We start from the raw sequence: 11422 nt of genomic DNA, 5'->3' as shown, positions 1-11422 counted from the left end.
GTCGGGTTTTTCCTATCAGCAATAATGGGCCTTGACTGTATAGGGAGGTCCCATCTTACATTAAGGATCTCAAAGGAGACAAGATCTCAAGTCACTTCCAAGCATGAGTCAGGGAGTTGACATTCAAGAGGAAGTCCACAGAGAACCACCCACGGTTAGCCCACGGCTACGGTTGCGTCAGAGAGCTGATCTCTTCAGCGTTCTTCTTGGTGGCTCCAAATGTGCTCATGAGAACCCAAGTTCACAGTTAGCTCATCAGAGGTCACAGTTCACAACTGGGACCAAAAATGGGTGGTGCTCATTCAGTTCTTAATTCAAAATACTTTATCCTTCATTCCACATACTCTTAACAAGAGTCGCTCAGGGTTAGACAACGCACCAGGAACCCAAGGTTATAAGATGAATAAGGCACTCAACATAGATTTTGTGAATGCCTACCAAATGCCAAGCCCAGAGACATGGAGCCCTGGGCGGAGCGCTGTTACTCTAGGGGCAGTTACCCTGGATCTTGCTGAAAGAAACCATGTGGCTCATACCTGTGTTTCTGAAGTATTATGGAAAATGGGAGGGAAGAATATAACATCAGTCAAGACACATCCAAGGAAAACCAAACAGAAGGCATCTACTTTCAGCCAAAATGGGAGAGGAAGCATATGACAGAGGAGTAAGACATAACACACAGAGCAACTGCATTGTGGGCTGGCTCCATGGACCACGCAGCCAAAGACCTCGAAGAACCACTGTTAGAATGTTAGCATCTCTGCCATGTTCCCAGATGACATTCCCCCTGTTCCCAGATTCTCATAGTGGCTCATCATCGCTTCATTATGAATGTCTTGATCTAAATCTTTGCAACATGAGCTAAACTTGAGGTTGTGTTCCAAAAATTCATCACCCAGGTCTTTGGTTTCATTTAAATATGCTTCTTGGAGCCTGGAGATACACTTTCTTTTCTCATTCTTTCCTTTAAGAACTTTTTATCACTTAATTTATTTTGTATTTCACAGACATCCTGAGCCTTAGCTGATATAAAGCTCTCTGCTAGATGCTGAGGAAAATGGCTAAAAGCTGAGGAACTTACAGCCCATCTGCCAGTAAGGAAGGTAGACAAATGAATGGAAGCCGAGGGCAACATGCTAAGTGTGGGTTAATGATAGGTCTCAACTTCCTGGCTACATGTTACAGCAGTGCTCGGAAGATGCTTGTGAATGCATGATTCATAAATCAGAAGCAGCATCTGAACTGCTTTCACAGGGAAGGCTGCATTTGAAAAAGACCTCAGATGTGTAAGTGGCAGGTTCTTAGCCTTCTCAAGACACTGTCTTCTATTCACTAGGAAGTGGTTTGTTATTTTTAACCTTCTGTATTTTGAAATAACTACACAAAACAAAAATGTACAGCTAATAAGTGATCATAATCATCCAGGCCAATAAACAGACTGATGGCAGCAACTCCAAAGCTCCTTTTGCACACCCTCCCAATTACTAACCTCCCCTGCACCCAAGGATAATCCTTTATCTGGACTTTCATGGTAATCATTCCCTTTATTCTTTACAGTTTTGTCATCTAAGTAGCACCCCTTAATATTAGTTTACCTTTGCCTATTTTTTTTTATTTTTTAATTTTAATTTTTTTTTTCCCTAGATGTTTCCTGCATGGTTTGTTACCTCAGTCATTGTCCACAGGACCCTGAGAAGCTGCAGGAATATGCAGGTGCAGATTCAAGTCCCCGCTCTCTCCCCAAGGTTGTGGAAATAGACCATACATCACAGGGCAGAGCCCTATGCTCCCCTATGCCACCTGGACAGCCATGGGGAGTTTTTTATCTTAATATAAATAGAAGCACACAGAAGGTGTCCTTTTGGTATGTCTTTTTTGTAAGATTCATGCATGTTGCTGAATGTAACTACAGTTTATTAATTTTTGTATAGCATTCCAGTGAGAGACTATATCACAATTTACCCATCTGTTGTAGGTAGACTTTAAGATTGTTTCTAGTTTGGGACTATTACAAAATATGATTATGAATATTCTTCTTGGTGCATATGTATGCATTTCTATTCAGTATATAGCTAGCAGTTATTGAATGTCATATCTTCAATTTTAGGCTAATACCAGACTGTTTTCCAAAGCAGTTGCACCAGGGTACAGCCCCATCAGTAGTGCATGAGTATGTACATGTTTCACATTCTTGGGAACGCTTGGCACAGTCAGGTTTTTTTAATTTTTATTTCAGCCATCCTGATCTCATTGTAATTTTAATTTGCATTTTCTTGATTACTAAAGAAGTTGCATACCTTTTCATATGTTTATTAGCCACTTGCTAATCTTCTTTTGTGAAGTTCCTCCTGCTTCTTTTTCTATTAGGTTGTCCTTTTTTTTCTTTTAAGTTTCTTACATATTCTTGATACAGGCCCTTTGATGGTTATGTATTTTGCAAAAACATTCTTCTGGGAGGAACTTCAAATGTCCAAATCATCAACTGGGAAAGACCTGGGGTGGTGGGGGGAATCTCTGTAGCTTTTCTAAGTTAGCAGCCCCTGACTATGCTTCAGCTTTAAAGGCAGATATATATGGAAAGGAAAGTATACAATCTCTAAGATCCGATTCACCAAGTTCAAGCCTCAGGTCAGCCACTTCCTGAGTGCTATTAAGGCAAGTCACTTAAGCTCTCTGAGCCTCAGTGTTCACACTTGAAAACTCACCACTGCATGGTTGTTCTGTGCCTAAAAAAGGGTTATGTGTAAATGTGCTTTATACACTACAAACAGTGTTAGTTGTTAAATCAGGAGCCATCGGCCACACCAACTTCCTGGACTGTCCAGACCAGCTCCCTGAACTGTCCCACAGCACTAATAGCAGAGGCAACAGCAGCAACGTTTCAGACCCCAGTTCTCTTTCCACATCTGAGCCAGAGGACACCTTTATTCCCCATCCCTCTCCCTGAATGGTACTGCCCACAGCTGGGAACAGGGCTCCTCCCTGCCTGCCTGGGCAGGAAAACAGGAAGCAGCTCCCACCCTGCCAAGAGGTGGGGCTGACAAATTCCCTTTCCTAGGTGGGCATCTCTCCAGGCCATCAACCCTCTGGATGCAGGCAAAGCACTACCCGCCCCCCCCCCCATCCCACCCCCTGCCCACCAGGCTGTACCCCACACCCTACCCAGGTCTCCTCCACGAGGTCATGGGATAAATGGGTCAATGGATGGGGAGCATAAATGGGCCCTCATCAGTTCCTTGCAGGCAAGGAACCCTTTCAGTATTCACCTGGCACTAGGAATCTGCTCTTCTGAGCCACACAGCCACTCCCAATCCCTTCCTGAGGTGTAGCAGCATCCTCTCCTGAGCTCCACGTTACTAGTACCTGGGCCCCATTCCATACACAGGGGGTATGTGGAAACTTTTCAAGCCAGCAGAGAAAGCTCAGAAGAAATGCACATCCTTATTCCACAATGTGAAAGCCTATTGACAGTTTTATAAGCTAAAATATTTGAGAGCTGGAAGGATCTTCAGAAATCTTTTCAAGCCTCCTCATTTGGAAACAAGAAGTTCAGTAGCAGAGCCAAATTTTCTCCAGGGGAGGGCTCTCATACCCCTCTGCACTCATCCTAACATCCTTACACCCCACTGCAAACTCCAGCAGCTGCACATGGCCACTGCCACTGGCCACATCCAGGTGCCTGAGACACTAGGCCAGTCACTCTCCCTTCCTGGCAATATCTTCTAGCTTAGAAAGGTCCCACCTGAAGAAAGAAGCCCTGGGAAGGCCAAGACCATGATTTGGAATGCTTATAAAGTATTCAAAACTTTACAGAAATTCAAAAAGTGACCTTCAGCCCAAATTCTGTTTCTAGACCCTGCCAGCTTTCTCCTAAATGGGTTCTCCAGCCTAGCTCTCAGGAACTGGACAGGGGATTCCCCGGCACCTGGGTGCACAGGCCTGGCACACAGGACAGAAACTTAGTAAGAATTAATCACTAGAGCAATCAAAGGAGAAAGATGAAGAATCTCCAAAATGTGCAAAGGAAAAGTGCTCTGCAAGAGGGGGCCTGCCTCAGTACCCAGGCTCCCTGTAGATCCTCTGGCTGTTTTATGTTCACATGTTTGACAAACAGGCCACACTGCCTGCCTCATGCAAGGCCCTGAGACCCAGACGCTGTCCCTAAGAGCTTACAGTCTAGAAGGGAAGTCAAGGTGCGGGCTTGCTTGGATGAATGGGAGAGACATACAGTAGCTAGAGGCCCCTGCTCACTTGAATATATAATCTAGCGGAAACCAGACTGCACGGACTGTCCAGTGGAAGGAGGCAGTGTACATTAAGGCCTGAAAAGGATAGGAAGTAGGGACCCTGCTGGTGCCACATCATACAGCGTCTCTGGGGAGCCAGCAAACATTCTTGAAAAAAAGGGAGTTATAGAAACAGTGTTGGGCTTTAGAGACAATCCATCTGGTACCAGGCGATTTGGGAAGACAGGGAGAATGGGATTACAACAACGCAGACAAGTAATAAGGGCAGGAACAGTGAGAAGCAAAGGAACAAGAGAAGTGTCATGGAACAGAAAGTGAATGTGAGGGCAAGAGGGAAGGAGGACACAGAACTGATGCCAAGGAGATGATGGGGCCCAGACACAGGTATTTGGAGACTGGAGATGCCTAAACTGAGTTTGGGGCATGTGTGGTTTATCCAGGGGAGAAATGTCCAATAGAAAGTGGTCACCCGGGCTAGCAAGTCAGGAGGGAGATGTGGGGAGTCAGCGTCATGGCGGTGAGACCAGAAGCCATCAGATAGTGGTGAGGGAAGAGGAAGTGAACAGGAGGTAAAAGAGACGTGGGGTGAGGACAGAGCTTGGGGACCCCAACAGTGAGTGGGAGGAAGGAGGAAGACAGCCAGAGGGGGCTGGCTCTGGGGTTGGTTTTCCTGGGTCTGAGCCTCAGCTCTGTCACTTAGTTCAGAACCTTGAGCTACTTATTAACCTCTCTTAAGCCTCAATTTTCTAATCTATACAGTAGGGATTATAATTTGTAAATTTGTTGCAAGAATTGAAAGGGGTGGTCCATGTAAGGTCTTTACTAATCACACATAGTAAGTGCAGTAAATATTGGCCATTATCATTAGTATGAGTCAGAGGAAACCATAGACCCAAAGAAAGTTGTTGGTGTCCTTTCTATATTTTCAGTACCAACTAAGGGAGCAAGGAGGAGACAGGGGTAACTTTTATGTAAGAAGTCATTCCTGTACATCCAGGGTTGAGAACCACTGACCCCTCTTAGCCAACTCTTAAACTTTTCAGCTGATGAATCGAAGGCTGAGTGTCTGCTGAAGATCATGGACAAGGTGGCAGAAACACCTGACTTAAACATGGAGAAGAAGACTTGGCCGTCCAATTTTAAAGCCCTGTCTTCTCTCTTTACTCACTGTGTGAACTTGGACAAGCCACTTGTCCTCTCTCAGTCTGAGCTATTAAAATAGAATAGTGGAGAGAAATCACCTAACATGTTCCTAGTACCCAGCAGCCCCTTAATAAATATTTGTTTCTGTCTCTTCTTCTCTAGAACCCAAATCTCCTGGCTCTTCCCAACACGCAATTCATTAGGATTCTGTACTCTGTGATGGGCTCCACCTGAAGAAACTGTGACTCTCTAAGGGCTCCTCTGTATTTCCAGGGCCCCAGCCTCTCCCCTTGGATCCCAGCATTCACGTGCCACAGAGCACAGCTGCTGAAATTTCAGTGTGCACAGGACCAGTGGGGCTCTGATTGAAATGCAGGCTCAGGTTCAGCAGGTCCTGCACTGGTCAGGACTCGAGGGAGGCTGGTGCTGCAGGTCCTCTGTCCTCGATATAGAGGAGCCGCGCAGTGGCTGGTCCACCTCCCTGCTGACTCATGAGCTGCATCTCCATGTCCCCTCCACGGTATGCGCTCGCTCACTAAATGAAGGTTGAAAAAAGTAAACAAACCAAGAGAAAACTATATTCTAGCTAAGTAAATACAAACAGGATATTTTGTTTGTGAGTTGCAGCCTACCTGGTTCATTTCAAATCGCCATCTAGAATTGGCAATCTGAGGACAGTGTGGTGGCAGGGGCTGGAGACCTGGAACCTGGAATCCTGGGTTTGAATTCCACCCCTTTCATTCACCAAACAGTGGTCCTAGGTAAGTTACCAAGCTCTCATCCATAAAGTCAGGGAGATACTACTTAACCATCATATAGCCCAATGACGGCTAATACATGCTTTATAAAATGCTCCAGGCAGGGGTTTATTATTACAGCAGCTATTTTGAGAGCAAGAACAACTTTTCATTTTCCTAGAACCTGAAGGTTGCTTTTGATGGACTGAATAGAAGTCATACCAGGGATCTAGCTGGAGATGGAGGCTGTGGCAGGTGAGTCTGGGGTCCCCACTCTGGCAGAACAGTGACTGTGTGAAGTGTGAGGATGATGCCAGGAGAACAAGAGAGGGAAGGCTTCCCGGAAGAGGCTGGCAGAGGGAGGAAACAAGGATAGTCAGAGGGCACTGCCAGGATACTGGCCTGACCAGAAGCAAGGCAAAGAAATCAGAGTCCTCTGATGGGCATGAGGCAGGCTCCCGAGTAATAATGTAGGAAGCAAGGCTGTACCAAGAGGAAATTTGGAGGGAAAAACATCAAGTAACTTCAGTTGTCCTCTGTAGTCCAGAGCTGAGTAACCCACTCAGGCTAGGGCTTCCCTGCTGGAGCTAACCAGTCATTTTCTATCCTTCACTTATAACCAGCTCACCACTAACACAAGCCTCAGGCATCTGAGGACACAGCCTGCCTCAGGAAGCTCATAGTTAACTGAAAGCAACATAGAAATGGTGACAGTATGAGGCAGCAGGTAGGAGTGGCCAATTCTGCTTCTGTCTTCATCTCAGCCAATTCGTGTCATCCACACTCATGTCCAGATGTTTCCTGATGCCATTCCCCATTCCTGGAATGCCCAATCCTCGCCCCCGCCGCCCCCCCACACACCCAGCAAGTGTGAATTCATGCTGAAAGGGGTTCAGTCCTGGGTGAGGGCTTCCTACCCTTTCCCACCCCCACAGCCTGTACTTTATGCACATGCTCTTGGTAATGATCGAATTACCTAGTAACTCTTCTGTCCCTCTACTGAAGCATTAAACACAACCTGCACGATTACTTACACTGTGCTTTCTTATGTCTTATCTCCCTAGTCAGATTATAGCAATAATCACTGAAATAATGTTCCACGGTTCACAAAATGCCTTCACACATATTATTTAAATTAATCCCCACAAGTATTGTCTTTATTTTACAATAAAGAAATGGAGGCAGGGGAGGGGTGGTGCTGGGCAGAGGGGAGTAAAGGGGAAAAAACTGGACCTATTGTAACAACATAATCAATAAAATAGACTCAAAAAAATAACAGACTTATGAAACTAGCTAAAATCAAAATTTTTGTGTACTCTAATTTATTAAAAATGTACTTTATGCCCTGGCTGGTGTGGTTCTGTGGATTGAGGGCCGGCCTGAGAACCAAATTGTAGCTGGTTCAATTCCCAGTCAGGGCACATACCTAGGTTGCGGGCCAGGTCCCCAGCTGGGGGCGCGCGAGAGACAACCACACATTCATGTTTCTCTCCCTCTCTCTCTCTCCCTTCCCCTCTCTTGAAAAATAAATAAATAAATAAAGGGAAATTACATTTAAAAAAAGATTTTAAAACAAGTACTTTATTAAAAAAAAAAAAGAAAAAAGAAATGGAGGCTCAGAAAGGTTAAACAACTTCCCTGAAGCCACACAGCCTATCCACATGCCCAGCCATAAAACTCAAACCTCTTCTAGCTCCAATGCCAGTGCTCTGCCCAGTAGTCAGAGGCAAATTCCAGCTGTGTGACCTTGGGCAGGTTATTTAACCTCTCTGGGCCTCCATTTCCTCCTGGAAAATGTGGCTGATACCCTACCTAATATGTTCTTGTCAAGCTTAAAGAAGATAATACAATAAAGTATTTAGAACAGTGCAAAACACTAATTAGTTACAATTATCACTATACCTTGGCTGATTCTCATGGTCTTTCAACTCATTAAACATTTTTTCTTCTAACTTTTTTTATATATCATAATACATTTGATAGGTAGTCATTAAACAAAACAAATTTTTGCAGATTGACTGATGCTAAGTTTTAGGCTTGTTCCCTTTTCTTTTTTTCACTCTCTCACCTCCCAAAAGGAAAACTCCCTTTTCCTGCTCTTGATTACCTACTCACTCCCACACTACCCTCAACACTAGGTCAAATTTAGCCGATTACAAGTGTTCCACAGAATAATCTAGACTCTCCTCATTGGGATGTCCCTGGATAGTGAGGGAACACATCAGTCATGGGTGGAAACTTTCACAAACCTAATTTCCACCATTATAATGGGTCAAGATTTTATTTCTTTATTGCTCCAGTTTTTACTTATTTGAGACTCTAGAAGGAATGGGGCATCATAAAATAACACCTATTTATTTCCCTTTTCCATCTAAAAAAAGGAAAAGAATATTCACACTGTTTCCTGGGGCAAGAAGCTTCATGTGACCAGGCAGCTAGTGGAGACAGCCACACCCAAGGCGGATGGCAAGGAAAGCTTCCTCCTTTTCAGCACTCCAGTTCACAAAGCTTACCCTGGCTGGTTTGGCTCAGTGGATTGAGCGTCGGCCTGCGAGCTAAGTGTCGCTGGTTCGATCTTCCAGTCAGGGCACATCAGAGAAGGAAAACTCTGATTCCAAAAAACCTCCGCTGCCTTGCGGCATACCTCTTCAGGGGAAAGGCTAGGGGAGTAAACCCCGACAGAAAATCCGGAGTCGGAGTCCCTAAGGCGGTTTGACGTTGTAGTCAACACCGGCAACTCCTGCGGCGCACCTGAAGCCAAGCTGTATTGACTCCGTCTTTCCCTTGGATCCTTCAGCTGCGAAGAGAGGGGGGTCTGCTGCATGGGCAACATCAGACCCTCCATATCACCCTGCCCAGGCTCTGTAGCTTCAGCTTCACTGGAGAGGACACTCCAGCGACATCGCAAGATGTCGATTCAACACGGGAGGAGACAGATACCGTGTCACTCCCGAGTCGGACTGCACAGCCATTCTCGGCGGTGCAGATAGACTCTTAAGAAGCTACACCATCGTCTCTCGAGACGGACGGCTGCCGACGAGTTCACAAAGCCAGAGAACAAGCCTCAAACCCAGCTGCATCTTGAGTGGCAGGAGTGAATGGCAACCTCTCCCATCCTGCCTGGGGTAGGATGACCCTGGGAGAGGACATGCCTTACTTTAACATCACCCAGACACACCTGCAAGGGGCTGTAAAGGGGAAAGGATGAAGCCCCTGAGGTGTAAAGCTTTATTCTTTCCAAAATTCCATACATAGAACACCTAGGTCCTCACAATCTTTTCTATTTAAAAGTTTGCGGAGGCGTGGCGGGGGGGAGCCGAACAGAGCAGGGGAACCAGCCCTCTGGCAATGGAGGCCCAGCTGGATCTTCAAAGGTTCCACTCTGAGAGGAGGAGCGAAGAACCAATCTGCCTAAACAACTTTGGCACTGGGATTAAAAGAAGTACTGCACCCTTTGAAATGGATCTTGCATACAAACGAGCTGATGAACACTATAAGCATGTCAGCTTAATTCAGTCAAATCAATACACCAGGCATTAAAACTCTGAGGCAAAAATGGATTGTGGCTTTTTGTTGATGACACAGAGGAATTTTGGCCCCCAGCCCTGGTCAGGCTGGACATCTAGGGCAGTCTGCCTATTAGCTGTCAGGCACATCTTGGAGAATGAAATCGAGACCCCAAGTCAGGGCACCACTGGGTAGCTAGCTCATCCTAACAGCATTGGACTGTCGGGCCAAGCACCTCCATTCCTGCCGCTGGCCGCCCCCTCCTGCAGCCCCCAGTTATTTTCCAAGCTCGGCCACACTTCGCATTTCCTACATTCCTTCTCACCGCTCAAACCCCTTTGGCCCAGCCTCCGAGGGCCGACAGCTGGAGGTGGTGTGAGCTAAGCAAGAGGCACCAGGAAGGGAGTACCAGGGGTGGGGGGAAAGTCAATGCAACTGAGAAGCGACTGAGAGGAGGAAAGGGCTCCAGACTCGTTACATCCCGGACCCTTCACATCCCCAACCCAGCACCCCACTCTTTGCTGCCACACTTGAGTCTCAAAGTGGCTCCCCAACGCACTCCCCCTGCCTAGGGGCACTTCCATTTCGTAGCTTTTCGGTTCTTTCTCCTGTCACCGCCTCTGTGACCCCAGCACTGCTCCGCAGCGACCCGCTCTCCTCAGCCAAGCCGTACCGATCTCGTTAGCTCCTCGGAGCCGCCCTGCCTTTCCCCTAGGCCAGCTGGGATGCACGGGTCCCCGACCTCCCCAGGTCGCCTAAACCTGCGCACAAGATACCCCCTCTCCCGGCCCCCTTGCCCCTTCCTTCCCTTGGCCTGCAAGACCCCTACTCCCTCCAAAGCCCATCCGGCACACCAAGAATCTCGGGATGCCCCAGGCACGCATGCCTACGGGGTCCCCCCCGGTCCTCACCTGAGTCCGCTCGAAGCTCTCCCGCTCCGCTGCTTCCATCCCAGCGCCGACCCCGCGCCGGCTCAGCACTTTGGGCAGGGGATTGGGCACCTGCTTCATGGAGCTGGCCATCCGGTCCATGTTTCCTAGCAGAGCCGAGTCTGGGCCGCTCGGCCGCGTCGGGATCCCCACGGCGCCGTCCGCCCCGCCCGGCCCGCTGGGATCCGGCGCTAACGGGACAGCTGCCGCCTCTCATTGGTTGGGAGCGCTGCCACTCCCCAGAGGCCCCGCCCCACGGAGAGGCTTCCCCCACCCGCCCCCGACTCCTCCGAAGCCCCGGGTGCGCCCCGCCAGGCCGAGCCCTCTGGACCGCCGGGCGCATGGTGACCGGCCCGGAAGACTGTCCATCATTGGGTCCCACCGCCCCTGGTGGGGCCGGGGGCGGAGCCTGGGGAAGGCCCTGATCTGCCCTCTCCCGCCACTCCCCCGATGCTGGTGCACCGCCCTCCCCGATCCCAGTCCCTGCTCCTTCCCCGCGAGCCCCGCTCTCCTGCCCCGGCGCTGCTGAGTCCTCGCGTTGTGAACGGGGTCACCCTGGCCCGGAGTCGGGCTTCCCGCAGGGACTTCTGGCCCGCCTGAAATACCCTATTTACTTCTTTCGGGTCGGGGACCTCGGGATGGATCGGCCTGGCGGTTGGAGCGCTGCCCCCAGGCTCCGCTTCCGCAGGATGGGTCAGCATCTGCCAGCCCTGGCCGCTGTGGGTGGCGGGCTCCACCCAGTTCCCTCGGCTTCCTCCCTTATCTTGACCCCGACCTGAATCCCTGCCAGTCTCTTGCAATGATTGCCTCCTCCGGAGCGCTGGGCTGAGTTAGTTGGAATCTCCTGCACCCTCCTTCC

At 48.6% G+C, this 11422-nt stretch overlaps 1 protein-coding gene and 1 pseudogene across 1 annotated transcript in view; both read right to left on the bottom strand.

Moving 5' to 3' along the window:
* HIP1 (huntingtin interacting protein 1) overlaps positions 1-10717 on the bottom strand; it is a 145986-nt gene extending 135269 nt beyond the window's left edge. The window contains exon 1 of the mRNA XM_090276865.1: positions 10546-10717. Coding sequence (XP_090132991.1) covers positions 10546-10665 — 120 coding nt within the window. The 5' untranslated portion in view covers positions 10666-10717. The remainder of the gene's footprint in view (positions 1-10545) is intronic.
* Positions 1643-1865, bottom strand: LOC150009081 (small nucleolar RNA SNORA73 family; annotated as a pseudogene).
* Positions 10718-11422: the final 705 nt, after the last annotated feature.

The sequence above is a fragment of the Furipterus horrens genome, unplaced genomic scaffold (assembly GCF_987537825.1).
Source record: "Furipterus horrens unplaced genomic scaffold, mFurHor1.1.pri manual_scaffold_5, whole genome shotgun sequence".
NCBI classification, from domain to species: Eukaryota; Metazoa; Chordata; class Mammalia; order Chiroptera; family Furipteridae; genus Furipterus; species Furipterus horrens.
Note: the sequence above shows the minus strand (reverse complement) of the source record. Positions and strands in the feature narration are given on the sequence as shown.